The sequence below is a fragment of the Caretta caretta genome, chromosome 1, assembly GCF_965140235.1.
Source record: "Caretta caretta isolate rCarCar2 chromosome 1, rCarCar1.hap1, whole genome shotgun sequence".
NCBI classification, from domain to species: domain Eukaryota; kingdom Metazoa; phylum Chordata; order Testudines; family Cheloniidae; genus Caretta; species Caretta caretta.
Genome location: NC_134206.1, coordinates 37,345,431 through 37,362,140, shown reverse-complemented (window position 1 = coordinate 37,362,140; position 16,710 = coordinate 37,345,431). Strand labels below are relative to the sequence as shown.

General features: G+C 42.5%; 1 protein-coding gene across 5 annotated transcripts in view; it reads left to right on the top strand.

The window, feature by feature from the left end:
- ALKBH8 (alkB homolog 8, tRNA methyltransferase) overlaps positions 1-16,710 on the top strand; it is a 76,485-nt gene that overhangs the window by 58,105 nt on the left and 1,670 nt on the right. For all 5 annotated transcript variants that reach the window (XM_048844456.2, XM_048844466.2, XM_048844477.2 and 2 more), the window contains one exon: positions 15,688-15,837. In XM_048844456.2, coding sequence (XP_048700413.2) covers positions 15,688-15,837 — 150 coding nt within the window. The remainder of the gene's footprint in view (positions 1-15,687; positions 15,838-16,710) is intronic.

Here is a 16,710-nt window from a genome sequence, read left to right as displayed (position 1 = left end):
CCTGAAGCAGGTTGATAGAGCACTTTAGTCTTCTCAATATTGAGTGAGAATCCTAGGCTTTGGTAAGCTTGCGCAAGAAAATCCAGAATGAACTGAAGGTCATTCTCCGTGTACATGAGGATGACACAATCATCAGCATACTGAAGATCAGTAACGAACGCCTTGAAGACTTTAGACTCGGTCCATTTACTCACCAGACAAAGACACCATCAATGCCAGAATAACAGTCCTGACCAAGGTCATGGCTTCTCTTGCCTGGTGCACAACCCACCACAGATGCTTCCCTCTTAGGTTGGGGAGCCCACATGGACAGTCACACTGCACCATGCACCTGAACCTTCTTGAGAGGCCAGATGCATCCCAACCTACAGGAATTAAGGACGGTACATCTAGCCTGCAATGCATTCCTTCCACTCATCTGATTCCACCATATCCAGATTATGTCAGACAACATGATGACTATCTTCTACATAAACAAAAAGGCGGGGACAGGATCCCTTTCTTTGTATGTAGAACCAATAAATTTATTGAATTAGGTACATTAGAAACCACATAACTCTCTTGGCAGTATACAGTCTGATGTGCATAACTCCCTATAGGACAGTCTCAGCAGATATTTTTACATGGAACACGAATGGGGGATTTATAATTCTGTCCTGAACAAGATCTTCATTCTGTGGGGACATCTTCACTTCACAGGTGAACAAGTAACTCCCCCTGTACTGCTCCAGAGTAATGCTGGGTCAGGGCTTCAAGAGCGATTCCCTTCTGCTACCTTGGATGGACCACCTCAGATATACCTTTCCTCCCATCCCATGAACACCACAAGTTCTGCCAAAGATTCGTCACAATTAGATTCCTGAAGGGACTCATTAGAACTTTCCCACCAGTGGTGAAACCAACACTACAATGGGATCTTAGTATCATCCTTTCAGTACTTACAGACTTCCTTTTGAACCAATAGCTACTTGTTCCATGTCCCATCTCTCAGTGAAAGTTGCCTTCCTAGTTGCCATCACATCAGCCAGAAGTCTGAGTAAGCTCGGAGTGCTCATGGCAGATCCACCATATACCACTTTTCATAAAGAGAAGGTCTCTCTGCCTCCACCTAAAATTCACCCCTATAGTAATTTCTGAGTTTCACATGTATTAAACCATCCACTTACTGGTATTTTTTCAAAACCTCATGCTTCTGGTGAGGGAAGAAAGCTTCAATCTCCAGTCATCTGACATGCACTAGGGTTCCATCTTCAGGTAAAAAGCAATTAGGAAAACACCTAGAGTATTTATCACCTTAGGGTAACAATCAAGATGTCAAATACTGTCTGTGCAGAGACTCTTTAAATGGACCTCGGACTGCCTCATCCTTTGTTACCAACTAGTATGTATCCCCCCCTACCCCCTTGAAGGGGATGAGAGCCCACTCCACTAGCATGCAAGCAACCTCTACAGCATCTCTATGAGATGTATCTCTGCTAGATATATGTAGGGTGGCTATCTGGAGCTCTATCCATACTTTTGCAAAGTGTTATGCCTTACTGTAGATGCATCTGTGGGACCAGCAGTACTACAGACCTCTACTGCAGATACAGCTGTGGGACCAGCAGTACTACAGACATCCATGCCATCTGAATCCTAGCACCTGCCTCTGGTTTGACTACTGCTTACTAATCTCCCATGTGTGGAATACACATAGGGACCAACACTCAAAGGAGAAGAGGAGGTGACTTACCTGTCACTGAAGGTTCTTTGAGATGTGTATTCCTGTATTCCTACCTGTATTCCAGTGTCCACCCTTCGTCCCCTCTGCTGTGGATCATGACAGGATTCATGATAAGAGAAGGAACTGGAGAGGTGTTGTTCCACACTGCCTCTTATGCCCTTGTTAGGATTCCCTCCCCACTCTGAACTCTGGGCTATAGATGTGGGGACGCGCATGAAAGACCCCCTAAGCTTATTTCTACCAGCTTAGGTAAAAAACTTCCCCAAGGCACAAATCCTTCCTTGTCCTTGGATGGGTACTGCTGCCACAACCAAGTGAGTTAGACAAAGATTCAGGGAAAGGACCACTTGGAGTTACTGTTTCCCCAAAATATTCCCCCAAGCTCCTTCACCCCCTTTCCTGGGGAGGTTTGAGAATAATCTACCAACCAAATAGGTAAACCAGGTGAGCACAGACCAGCCCCTTGGGTTTTTAGGACACTAAAAACCAATCAGATTCTTAAAAAACAGAACTTTATTACAAAGACAAAAAAAGTAAAAGAAACACCTCTGTAAAATCAGGATGGAAGGTAATTTTACACAGTAATAAGATTTAAAACATAGAGGATTACCTTTTAGGCAAAACTTCAAAGTTACAATAAACCTCCCTCTTAACACAGGGAAAATTCACAAGCTAAACAAAAGAGACTCTAACGCATTTCCTTGCAATTACTTACTATGTCTGTAAGTTTAGATGAATCATTCAGTAGGAGCTAGATGACTTGCTTGATCTCTCTCTTTGTCTCCGGAGAGGACACTCAAGCCCAAAACAAAAACCTTACCCCACAGATTTGAAAGTATCTTCTCACCTTATTGGTCCTTTTGGTTAGGTGCCAGCCAGGTTATCTGAGTTTCTTAACCCTTTACAGGTAAAGGAGGGATTTTATGCTACTTAGCTGTAGGTTTTTGACAGCCCTCAGTTCAGAGCAAGAGGAAAACAATTGCACATGTGAAGACCTATGGGTACATCTTACTAAAAATCTCTGGACTCAGGCACATGGTGCACATGTGTACTCAGGTGTGGAATACAGATCGGGACAACACATCTCCAGTAACCTCCAGTTACAGGTAAGTCACCTCCACTTTTTCAAAGACTCAGGTCAGCTGAGCACAGGACGGACTCTGGTTTGTTCTAATAGCTAAGGGGTGGGCTATAAGGAACAGATGATGCACTGTCACAACTGGGATGTGGATGGTCTGACCTACTAGTCAGAGCTGGGGTTGGGAGTCAGGTCAGGTCTGATACCAGGATGTCAGTGTCTGAGACAGGCCAGAGGGCAAACAGAGGTCAGGAGGCACGTAGGGTCAGGTTACTGGGAGATCGGCAGTAGGAGCAGGTTTCTCAGGGGAACAGTCAAAGCAGGGGGAGTCCAGTTGCATGGACAACTTCCTGTTCCTGAGCTGGATTTATATAGATGCTGTGAACCAATCAGGACGCCTAGCAGTCTCCCAATCGGATTCCAGGACTGGGGTCCTCTGTAAGAGTTCAGTTCCTATTCTGACAACAGTTAGCCACTAGGCTAGCCTAGCAGGCCACTAGGGGCAGGTTGGAGCTTAGTAGTGCTGACATGCCCTGTGGATCAAGGATCAAGACTCACAGTCACTGATGTATATTTTGCAAAATTAACAGATGACACAAAATGATTAAGGGTAGTCAAGGCTAGATACGAATATGAGGAACTTTCAGAGAGACCTAAGAGAGCTTGGTGACTCAGCAGCACAGTGACAGATGCAATTGGTTGACAAATGCAAGATAATGCAGATTGGAAGAAATAATTTAAACTACTCATAAGTGTTATATATTCTAAATTAACTCTAACAACTCAGGAAAAACACCTGCGTGTCCTTGGGGACAGCTCAATGAACACATCTCAGGGCATGGCAATAGTAAAAAAAAGCCAACAAAATGTTAGATTATGTAAAAAAATGAGAGAGAATTCTAATGAAAATACTATAATGCCACTCTGTAAATTAATGGGATTCCCTCCCTGGAATACAGTGCTCCGTTCTAGTTGCCCTATCTCAAAAAAAGACATAGCAGAAACATAAGAGGTCTAGGGATTGGGGATTAAAATGAATACAGGCATCGAGAGACTATGGTATGAAGAGAGACTGAAGATATTAAAAGTGTTTCATTTGAGGAGATCAATATGGCCCCAACTCTGTTCATGTTTAAATCCATGCATGTTTGGGGTCCAGGAGTAGGTAGATCAGGCACTTCTGTTTACCCATTTTCATAATGTGAGAGCAAGAGGCCGGACCATGAAATTGAAAGGTGACCCTATTTAAAATTGATACACACAGTCCATAATTAACTTATGGAACTCATTGCCACAAGGTACCACTGCTTAACAGGATTCAGAGTAGGATTAAATAGTTCCATAGCTAATGATGATTTTTTTTATAAGTGATATAAACCTCCAGGCTTCAGAACATAACCCCTATCACCTGGTGTTTAGCTTAGGAGGATGTTTATCCCGGGGTAGTTTATGCTATAAATGTCCATTAAGGTGTTTTTATGCACCTTCCTCTGAAGTGCTTGGTACTGGCCACTGTCTGGGATTGTATACTGGACTAAATGGAGGGCTGTTCCTATGATTGTGGGAGCATACCAGGAAGTTGGACATGCATATATTTTGGTTTGTGCCCATAGTTTATTTTGTGGGTGCAAATTTGTGTGAGAGTTAGGCTCAGCCCTTCTGAAAATATAGCCCTTAAAGGGATTTTGTACCTGTTTCCCTGAAGCATTGCTGCACAGTCCCACAGGAAGTAGTTTAGAACATGGGGCAACATGTAAGCATTATCTTTAGTGGCAGGTACCGTTGGGGTTCATTATAGACTGGTGCTTCATTATAGAATTATTGTGCTGGATTCGTCAGCATGCTCTGCCCTTTTTACTCCAGGGAGAGGATGCAGCTGTCCCTTGTGTCCCTGCTGGTGCTTATTGGGCTTTCGCAGTGAGTATGTCTGAGCCCGATCACATTTCATACATTGTTTTAGCCCCATTGACTTGGGTCAGATATGAGTGTGAACTGAAGGGTGGGGGGGAATTTGCAGAGTACACTTGTTTTGGCAGGTGAAGTATCGGGATAACAGGATTGGTCTGTAGATACTATTACTCCTGGGGGAATTCTACACTACTACGCAATGCAGAATTTTGCAGAAATTAATGTTTTTTGTGCATAATTTCCTTTCCCCCACAGAAATGGGCTGCAGTGTTGCTGGCTACCACCAGGGGCCACTGGACCTGGCAGAGCCCAGCTCGCACATAGAGGACACTGCTGAGAAACAGGAACTGGGTTGTCATAGCGGTTTCTTTAACTCTCAACTCCAGGGAGAATTTTTGTGTGTGTCTGTATTGTTTCAGACATACTTGCTGACAGGTATTTTGAAATAAATTACCAAAATAATTTAAACCTCGGTGATTATGTAGTGTTATTTTGAGAAATAAACTTTGCAGAATTTTAAAATATTGTGTGCAGAATTTTTAAGTTTTGGGCACAGAATTTTTAATTTTTTGGTGCAGAATTCCCCCAGGAGTAAGAAACAGAGAATAAAATCTTTCCTCCATTTTTCTCCCTTGACTGAGGGAGGTATTTGACCCAGCATTTTTCTCAGTAATTGTGGTCTGCCCTTACAGGACAATACTTATTCGTTCCTTTTAAAAGGTCTCTCTGTATTCATAATGCCTATTCAGAACTCTCAGCCCAGATACTCTAGGACAGGAGGCAGTGACACATCGCTGAGAAATTGAGTTATTTTATTAAGGCACAAATATATCAATGCTACTGTGCCGCCTGAAGTATTTTGACCTGCAGATATTGGAAAGTAAAGAGAAGGAACTGAGACAAGTATTTTCTGCGTGTAGGCAGTGTGCTGTAGAGGTTTCAGTACATTTTTAGAAAGGGTACTTTTAAATAGCAGCTCTAACAGCAATTCAAAGTTAAGGTACGTTTCACGGTGTTTTAATCTTTAGGCACTGTCTGAAAATGTCCCCACAGCTGTCTGTGCTATTGTGTTTGCTTGAGTTTCTTTAGCTGATTACACAGAGCCTTGTCTAGGCAGGTATTATTGTGTGACAATGGAACCAGCATGAATTCAGGCACACTCAACAAAACCAGCTATGCTGTAATGGCTGTATTATTCTGTTACAATAGAGGACAGCAATTGCATGACAATAAGAAACTCAGGTGAAGAATTTTGAGTGAGAGATGGAATCAGAGCCTCATTTAGTTAGGACAGAAACTGACAGAAGATTGTGCATCTGATAAAATATGAGATCCCAGTGTTTTTTTGGCTTGCATGGGTATTTCATTGTTGTAGTGTATGCAAAGGAGCCAGAGGAACTGATTTTCACCAAACAATTCCCTGGGTTTTTTAGCTGGCTTTTGTTACATTTATGTCATCTTTTTTAAGTACGACTTTGATATCTATGTCTAGGGCTTTTGTTTTCTTATAATGCCATATTTCAGCCTAGACCACTACAATGACCTAAGTTCAAAGCCCACTGAAGTCAATGCAAAGACTCCTATTGAATTCAGTGGGCTTTGGATCTGACTCCAAGTTTTCAGCATGCCAAAGCAGGGGTGGTCATGTGTGAATGCACATGGGAAGGTACAGCATCCCCAAAGAGCTACAGCATAAGCTTCAAGGGCATTGTAGCCTTGCATTTTCAGAGTTTCCATTTTTAATTGGGATGACACATTGATGGAAAGTGCAAACAAACAGTGACTATGTGAAAGTGTATCAAGTAGACCTTGGCAAGAATATTGACATTAATGAGAACTGTGGTAATACATAAGATGTAAAATGGTGGATTTTAGTGTAGCAAATTTGCACTTTTATAGCAGCCCTTGTCCAAGGATCTCAAAGTATTTTACAAACTTTAATTAATGATTTACTTAATTTAAGTATTTACTTGGCACTTATATAGCACTTTACCTTTTCTGCAGGGAGACATGGGTCTCTTTCTCCCCACTCCTTTCTTCCTCCCAGTCTAGGATCAGCCAGGATTTGGAGTAACACATAAAATGTGCTGTTTTTTCAGAAAGGGGAGTAAAAGGTTTGGTGCGTTATTAGTGCAAGTTGGTGGAAGTATCAGGGCTCCATTGGTTATGCTGTCCTCCCAGAGGAGATGGCATTTCAGTGAACCTGGTGACATGTGAAAGCAGGTAGGAAGAACTGACTTACAAAGTATCCCTGGAGCCAGTTCTCTGTGTTGGGTAGTGGTCAGACAGTGCTGACTAAACACTGGGCAGGCAGTCTGTTCTGGGGAGCCTCCATTGCCCTGCTCTCTCAATAAAGAGTAACTGAAGGGGTGAAAGATCTTGAGGTGGGGTGGCTGGGGGCTGAAGAGCTCCAAAAGAACAGGTGAGCAAGAAGCACAAAACAAGTGAACATATTGATGTATATGAGTTGATTCTGATATTATGCTAGTGAGAGATGAACCTCCCGTTTTAGACGCAGCATATTATTTCCAAAGGCATCTTGGTTCTGTGCAGTAGAAAACAAAACACTACGTGAAAGAAATCCTAAAGGTCTGACTCAGACCAGCTAAAGCAAGGGAATTTTTCTCTCTTGCTGTGGCTGTACTGTCGTCTTTCTTGCTCTGTGTGTGTGTGCGTGCATGTGCGCACACTTGCTAGAATGTAATTTGGTTCCTCAAGACTCTCATGCTATTAGTTATAGCTGAAATGTTTCTCTCGGGAGCCATATAATTTCATTTGGTGGTTGGATTTCAGAATTAGATGTTGTTCTCTCTATCTGCGTCTGATGAGTTGAATCAATCAGGTTCCAAGAGACTTAAATGAACTAATTCCACTAGGTGGAGTTAGTTATAATGAGGTAAAGTACAAAGAATATATATAATGATGGGATACTATGACATACTGGGGCACAATCCAGATTAATGAGTAGCTGTGTCACCCTGGCTCTGTAACCTGGGGTGCCCTTTACAGTGCCTTGCTACTACAGCCTCCAACCTGGACTGCTCACAAACAGCCTCTGGCATGTGTGTCACTCCCAGCTATGTCTGTGCATGCTGTAGCCAGCCAGCCTCACTGTGACTCTTACCAGCCTGGGCTATGTGGTAGGGTGACCCCAACATACCCCTATACCCATTTCTTCCCCCAGAAATGTCTGTCCTGTACTGTCCAGCCCTCTCCTGGACAGTACAAATATATTAAATCTGCTATTCCTTTAAAGGAATAATATGCCATTTTATTATTTTAAATAGCTATCCAGACACTTCAATTTAAACACACTGGCTGAGAGAAAGCAATAAAACAAGTTTGTTAACTACAAAGAGAGAGAGATTTTAAATGAGTACAAGTAATGAGGCGTAAAAGTCAGAATGGTTACAAAAAAAATAAAGATAACATGTTTACTAGTATCTACTTAAGAAACTAACTGAGTTGCAAAGCAGACTTTCTTACCACATGCTCCAGCAGATTACTGACCAAACTCTCAGGTCTGGACCCCTCCAGAGTCCAATGGGTGTTTCCTTTTGTCTTCTCAGGTGTGACGAATGAGGTGATAGGGAGAAAGAGAGAGGGGTGTTTTGGGGTGTCTGCCCCTTCTTTTTATAGTCCTGCCCCGCTCTGAGAAGCATTTCCAGCTGGGAGCAAGGCTACAGGCAGTCTGGTGAAGAAAGGAAACTCCATGCTGTTTCTTTGCTAAGACATAGATTTTTGTCCTTGCTGCCCCCTTCCTTGCCAAAGAGTGGCCACTTAGCAGGGAATGGTCCATTAGCCTTGTTGACACCTGGCTGAGGCGTCAGCTTGCCCTTTGTCTCCGAGGAATTGGTTTAGCCACTTCCCAGACTTATCTGGGAAACATACTTCAGTCATGTTTTCAGCTTATGTTCATAACTTTATATACAGCACTGCTATGTGCATTTTGCCGTATCATTAATCAGCAAGTCATGAGTTTTTAAATGATACCTCACAAGGCATGCCTTGTACAGACATTATTACAACAACATGTGGGGTGTATTCTGTCACAGCAACATAATAGTGTTTTTTCTATCTCTACCTAATCTTGGCTGAGGACTTAGCTTCTCCCAGGTTGTGATGGCATTAATAGTGTCTTTATTTAGCATCTTTTGTCCCCATGTTCCATTCCATATGACTTTACTAACTATATGCTATTAGAATCCTTTTACTCACCACTGAAATGCAGCCATCTCTGGAGGAAACCATGGCAGCTGGGCTGCTAGAAGTCCAGTAGTGACAGTAGGGGCTGCCAGAAATGCTTACAAATCACTGCTCTTCCCATTTTTCTCAATCCCCACGTTCCTTCCCTATAACTTCCCTTTTATTCTTCCATTTCTCTCTTCGGTCTAATGGGTTACATGGTCTGCTCCTTAGCAGCACTGCTCATCCATAGCCCACATGTGGCAATTTAAGTGACTGAGAACTTGTTTATGATGGGGTTTTACCTGCCCAGCTACAAACCCCAGTGCAGATATGATTTTTGCCAGTGCAGCTTATTCTGGTGTAAAACAGAGTTGGATACGCTAGTGTAAACCATGTCTACGTTAAGTGGCTTGCCTTGGTGGAACTGTATCACAGACTGAAATTGCAGTGTAGCTGAGGCCTTAGAAAATCAAGGAGACCCTGAAACTGCAACTAACGAGTGTCTAAAGATTACAACCCTGGAAGTATTGTGCAGAAATGCAATGCTTACATTAAGTGGTTTTTTGCAAGCTACGAGAGAGAAGCAGCAGCATCCATTGTGGAACTCCCTGTGGGCCAGTGTTCTATTCACAAAGAATAATGGAAAAAGGTAGGAATGTGTGTGCCACAAAGGCAGCCATTAGGGGATTGCTGTCTAAAATAAAACCACTTAAACCTGAGATGCTAGCCTCCTTCAAGGAAATAATAAAAGGTGTAAAACTCCTGGCTGCTAGCATGATTAGACTTGAGCCATGCTCAACTGAACATTCAGCTACAGTACCTGACACAGATAAGAGACTTCAGGTGGTTCCAAGCAAGGAGCTTGATTTGCTGAAATAAGATTGAAAGGATTCCCAAAACGGATAAGAAAAGGGGGAACCTTAAAAATACACAACTTACCTAGGGATGTGATGGATTCTCCATCACTTGAAATATCTAAATTGAGATTTAATGAATTTCAAAAAGAGATGCTTTTGCTCAACCAGAAGTGCTGGGCTTGATGCAGGAATCACTCGGTGAAATTCTATGGTCTGTGTTTTGCAGATCATTCTAGGTGATCATACTGGGCCCCTCTGGCCTTAAAATGTATAACTATATATGGAAATGCTGCAGAGAACTCCTGGGGAAAGAGGAAGAAACTCCTATGCATGTAGACTGAGCACGCCATGTCCTGTGGACACAGCTGCAAGGTCTTGCCATGGGGATATGGTTATCTTGCTGCGTGAGAACCAGGGTCATGGCTGGTCTGTCAGCCAGCAGCAGAGAGCCTCTGAGCCCAGGCTCATGGGAAGCAACAGCCTCAGGCTCCGTGGGGTTCATGCTGTTGTGATAAAAATAGCTGTGTAAATAGCGCTCTTAAGTTGTGGCTCAGGCTCTAAAGTCCATCCCCTGCCCCAGGTTTCAGAGCTCACGCTGCAGCGTCTACAACGTTATTTTTAATACAGTAGCGTGAGACCCAAAAGCCTGAGTCTCTCGACCTGGGCTTGGAGGCTCACTGCCACAGGCTGCGTGGACGTACCCTTAGTGAGAATTGTTAGAGAAGGACATGCCCTGCTGAAACTCTGGGGAAAGAAAAGGAAGGTCAGCGGCATTACCAAAACACCTGTGTCAGGTCAACGTAAAAATAGCACTGGGGTTTCCCCCTAAACTTTGGTTTTCCTACAGAGATTGCATTTAAATTCTGAGAGATGTGGCCGAGGGTGAAAAATCCTGGAAAGAGCTGGGGTTCCATCGCATAACGCACCACAAGAGGAAAGAAATGAGACTAGCAGAAGTAGCAGGTCAAGCCCCAGAGGTCTTCCAAAGAGAGCATATAGTGAGAACCAGAAGAGGAGAAGGATAAACAGGAGATGAAGATGCTGGCTGAGGAACTAACCAAAGACTCCAGGGATTTCCAGGACTATTATTAGTTATCTAGGCTGTGATGGCTCAAAAAATGGGTTAGGTGCTGCACAGACATGCAAGAGGAAGACCATTCAGTAACTTACCATTGTACAGCTGACTGATATCTTCACTCATTTTTGTCAGGTTCCTACCACATTTTTGGACACACAATAATAATTCCTTCCTTTCCCCACTGTTCCAGAAAATAACAGTGAGGACAGCATCCCTTGCTGAACAAAACAATATTTAAAAACTTATCTTGACAAAAACTAAAATGCTCCCTGTTATACGTAGGGCATTTTCTTAATTATTTATTTTATTTTTAATCAGAGAGCAATGTAAGGGAGAGGGTCTGCTAGATGATAATATGGGGCACTTCTCTGACCCTAAAATGCTTTGTGAACATGAAGCTTCACCATATCACTCTGATGGTGAAGTGATATTTTTCCCTAGCTCACTCCAGCAAGTCAGTGACGAAGCTGGGAACAGGAGCCCAGAGTTCTGACTCTCTGTCTCTGGCAGTAAATGCCAGACAACATCTCACAAGACAAAACTGCCTTTTCACTATGGAAAAAAAATACTCATAAAAATAACGGGCCACTCCATTGAACTCACCCAGTTTACACTTGCTGAGGATCTGGCTCATTGTTTTTAAAAGACGTAAGCCAATGTGTATTTGTTTTGAAGTGATACAGTATGTGTATAGTTCTCACACTGTAACATATAAAATGCTGGAATATCGTAATTATTCTTTGATAACTATATATAAAAAATCATCCTGTGCTAATCCTAGTAAGGATCTTAAACTTGCTTAACTCCTGTAAGAGACAGATTTATGGTGGTTCTCTGCGTTCAGTACTTATGCATATACACACAGGTTCTATCATAATTACATTAAATACAATGTTATATTAAGCCTAGTGAACCTTTTGTAGATCCACTGTGCATTGTAACCAACATGTTTCAAGGTCTCCTTGATCATCACAAGATACAGTCTTTTTGTTTTGGGAAGTGGATTCACTTTAATAAGTATGACATTATAAGTAAGCCTGACTTCACAATTATTTCATATAATTTAGATGCAAATTAGGACCTGACATTCTGGCTGTCATGTGATTTGTTCTTCTCAGTTAGTTTCAGTTCACTGGATTTCGTTAGTGTACAGTGTGGTTTCTTTCAAGGTCATTTCTGTGGCTTTTATTTAATTCACACTACCAAGCCCATTTCTACTGTACAAGTGTAGGGCCAAATTGTCCTTAGGTGTGAGTGGGTGTATTGTGGGATAAGATCCTACTGCAGTCAGAAAGTGATTAAAGAGCTCCTCTGAGCACAGTCAGTCCTAGCTGGGTATACCTGTGAGGCCTGTCAAACGTGGAGGGGGCAGCTCCTTAAAAGGGAGGATCCAAGTCATAGGCACTGACTCCATGGGTACTCCAGGGCTGGAGCACCCATGGAAAAAAACCCATCAGCTGTTTGGTGGGCTTCGCTGATCAGCTGTTTGGCCGTGGATGGGAGGGGCCGGAGCAGGGGTGGGAAGAGGCAGGACGAGGGTGAGGCTTTGGGGGAAGGGACAGAGCAGGGGTGAGGCCTCAGGCGGAGCAGGGGTGTAACACCTACCTGGACAGAAGATCCAGGCACCTGTGATCCAAGCCCAGTGCAGGGTGGCACTCAGAGGAAAGCTGGAACCATCCAGTGTAGGTAACTGGGCATGCTCAGATTCTGCCAGCCCCTGTAGGAATTTGCAAAGAAGCCTTAACTGTATTCTCAAAAGCTAAGCTATATTGAACCCAGAAAATGTGATGGTATTATGGATAACTCAGCTCTTTCTTACACTCTCTCTCGATATAGTAATTTTTACAAATTAATGCAGCAGAGATTTTTTTTAATTTAAACTATGCTGTCACCTTTAGTAAATTGATTAGTCAGAACACGTGGTTTCAAAAAGAAAAAGAGTACTTGTGGCACCTTAGAGACTAACCAATTTAGCTGTAGCTCACGAAAGCTTATGCTCAAATAAATTGGTTAGTCTCTAAGGTGCCACAAGTACTCCTTTTCTTTTTGAGAATACAGACTAACACGGCTGTTACTCTGGAACACGTGGTTTGCTATTCTTCTCCCATTCAGCCTGACTTAGAATTCTTTTTGTTTCAAATAAAACAAACACTGCCAGCAAATATTATTTAGGAATCTTGTTTTCCATTATCTTCCTATTGATGATTATTTAAAACAAAAATAAATTTAATATTCCCAGCCAACATGCATTTGGACTATATTTTGGTAACATGACTATTAAATTCAATACAGGTGGCAGACCTGGAAATCAAAGAGATGCGTGCATCACTGCAGGATTGTTTTACAGAAGGACGTTGCTGATCGCTGATTTATTCTTTTGATGTAAGGCATGTAAAAGGATGTTTGTAGATGCTGTTTCTCTTCACTCTTGACTTGAATGCAAAGGGAAGTACAAACTAAGGAAATACCATATTATGAAATCTGCCCTAAGACTGACCCTGTGGCCCATCTCCCTTGGTATATACTGTGACTCTGTTAAAGTTACACAAGGGCTGAACATTCAATTCTAACCCTTGTATTTGTGATGATATTTTGGGGCTGGGATGTGTATACCTACACATTTCACATTTCCATACTCAAACAGAAACTACGAAGTGTCGATGTGTATTGAATCTTTATAGCAAATACTATAGCGACACGACTGGCACCACCAGAGTTAGAGCTGAATTGCTTTGTTCCATTAGAAAATCCAACTATGGGGAGTTCAGTATTTTAGCTGTTTAAAATTTTGTCAGACAAAAAGGTGGCATCTGGGTGCCAAATCCTGGCTCCAGTGAAGTCAGTGAATGAGAGTTTTACCATTGATACTAGAGTTGACCTGTTGGATATTACCCACGTTTTTAAATACCTAAGGGGTTACTAGTCATAGATTCATAGATATTTAGGCCAGAAGGGACCATTATGATCATCTAGTCTGACCTCCTGCACAATGCAGGCCACAGAATTTCACCCACCACTCCTAAAAAAGACCTCACATCTATATCTGTGCTATTGAAGTCCCCAAATTGTAGTTTGAAGACCTCAAGGAGCAGAGAATCCTCCAGCAAGTGACCCGTGCCCCATGCTACAGAGGAAGGCGAAAAACCTCCAGGGCCTTCCAATCTGCCCTGGAGGAAAATTCCTTCCCGACCCCAAATATGGCGATCAGCTAAACCCTGAGCATATGGGCAAGATTCATCAGCCAGATACTACAGAAAATTCCAGACACAAGGTGCAGAGTGGTTGGATTATAAGTAGCCAATTAACAGTTCCTGTGGTGGAGGACTGTGTGAAGCTACATAGGTACTCCTCCCTGTGTAAAGCCAACAGCTGGAAGGAAGAGGAAGAATATCAGGAGCAGGACAGAACTCCATTCCCCCGTTCCTGTCTACCTGAAGGACCAAATGTCAGTAATGTAAGTTGGAGCAGTGTCACAGAGGCCCATTGGTGCCAACTGGCAAAGGGTTTTCTGTTCTTTTCAAGCAACTCATGTCTCAGATATGATAAACTCACAACACTTAATACTTCCATGGTATTTATCCATACAGGACAGCATGTGAGATCTCTACTGAAAACTTATAACTTATCAATATTCATAATCATTGAAAGATGCATGTACAGTAATATTTAAGGCATAATGTAACTATATTGAAATGATGCCTTATAGATTTGGAGTAAAAGTTAGTCACGAGGGAATCAGATGACTCGGTGATGGCCCATTTAAGCAGAAGGGAGTTATCATCTCTCTGTGGTTAGTCTGTGGTGGTCTAGCTTTGCCCCATTTCTGAATAGTGAATGGAAAATCACAAAAGACAACTGCAAACAATTGAAACCACTTTGAGGTAAAAAGGGAACATTATACCAGACCAGAAATCACCCTGGTTGTGAGTAAAGACAAAAGACTGATTCATTATATCACAGGGTGGAGAAAGACACTTCGCATCCATTCACTGAGGAGATATCTTGGGGGCGGTGGTGTCATGAAAAGTTGGATCCTGGTTCCTGAGAAGCCAGCCAGCTCTGCAACAGACTGAACTTTTGGGGTGGAGAAAACCTATTTATTAAATAGGAAAGGTCATTAATAAGCACAGGCCCTAATTTGCGTTGTATGATTTTGTTTTCTGTTGTCACCATTTGTTTCCATCTCTCTTGTCTAGTAGAATCCCTATTCTTTCTTAAATAAAGCTTCTTTTGTTATAAGTGCTCACAAGTGCTGTGCATTATACAGGATATATAGGTGATATAAGGTAAAACTGGTAAAGTGGGGTGCACTGTTCCTTTGAGAGCAGGGGATGTGGGATTTCTGTGAGTAGCCAGTGTCGGGATGGATATCACAGGGGAATATTTCAAGGGAACTGGGGCACATCGATTGTTAATCTGCAAGGTAAAGACGGGATTGGCATAGCCCTGAGGAGAGTGTTTGAGTGCCTGGCAGGCTGGTGGTGTTAAGGAGCAAACCCTCAGCTAGCACAGGCAAGGCTCCCTCATGCTGGAGGCAGGAAGTAACAAGGTGGTTCATAGCCTGGGTACCTTGAGAACTATCCCAAGCAGTCCCAAGGCTATTTTAGCTCATGCTTTTCAGAATCAAGGGTCCATAAGCAATAATTGGAGAGTTCAGTACCCCACAGGCCAATTTTAAATGAGCAGCAACAAAAAAAATAATTTGGACTATTTTTTTTTCTCCCTTTAACTAAAACTTATTTTTTTTACTAAAATGTATCCAGTGCAGTGTCTGAACAGAAGAGATTGATGGAGCCATTCCTGTAACTATCTTCCTGTGAAAACCAGCAGTTTAACAATACCCTTTCTGTTACAGATTGGCTGTGATCGTAGCCAAAACCTGGTGGACATCTGTGGAGAAAAGAAATTCCAGGCATTTGTTTGTGACGCATTGTCTTTGCCAGTTCGAAATAGTTCTTGTGATGCCTGCATCTCCATCGCTGTAATCCACCATTTTTCTACAGCAGTAAGTCCACTCACATCTGTAGATCTCACAAGAGGTCACCAGCTTGTCCCACAGGAAAGTGAATGGCAAAAGAGGATCTCAAAAGAGGAGAGAATGTGGGAGTGTAAGGAAATGAGAGGGAAAGAAAAGAGGAGAAAGTACGGACAGGGAGGATGAAGGCCTGAGGGGATGGATATAGCCACTTCATCCCTTCTCATTCCTTTCTCTTCTTGTCTCCTGCAACTCCTTCCGCCTCAAAAACTTCCAACACTTTCCGTACTCCCTGGCATTAAAAGGATCATAAGGTGAAGAGATGTTACACATGGGGTGGTTGATAAGATTGGGCTGTGCTGCATCTTGATGTTGTTATTATGTAGATTTAATATTTGTTTAGATTATTTAGAATGTAAGCTCTTTGGGGCAGGTATCATCTCTTTGCTCTGTGTCTATACAGTGCCTAGCACAATGGGGCTGATGCCTCTAGATACTACTATAATACAAATATAAATAATAGTAATAATTTGTATTGCAGTAGCTCCTAGAATCATCCTTCAGAGATTAGGGTGCACGCACTGGACACATCAAGGAGAGTCCCTGCCTCTAAGAGTTTACAATCTAAGCAGATGATGAGAAAGATGTGAAGAAGACAGACAAAAAGGAAGAAGGACACAGTAGACAGAGAAATGACTGAGTTTAGTATGATGATCAGCAGGCAGAGCACACCAGCTAACCTGACTCACGACTGCTCCTCCTGACAAATTGTCTTCATGTGATTTCCCCTCCTTATCAGCTGCCTTTGCTTCTCCAGTCACTTCCCATTGCTTCCTGGGTGCTGTCCTAGGTGATAAGGTTGCAATAGATCTGTATTACAACTCAAAGACTTCCTTAGACATC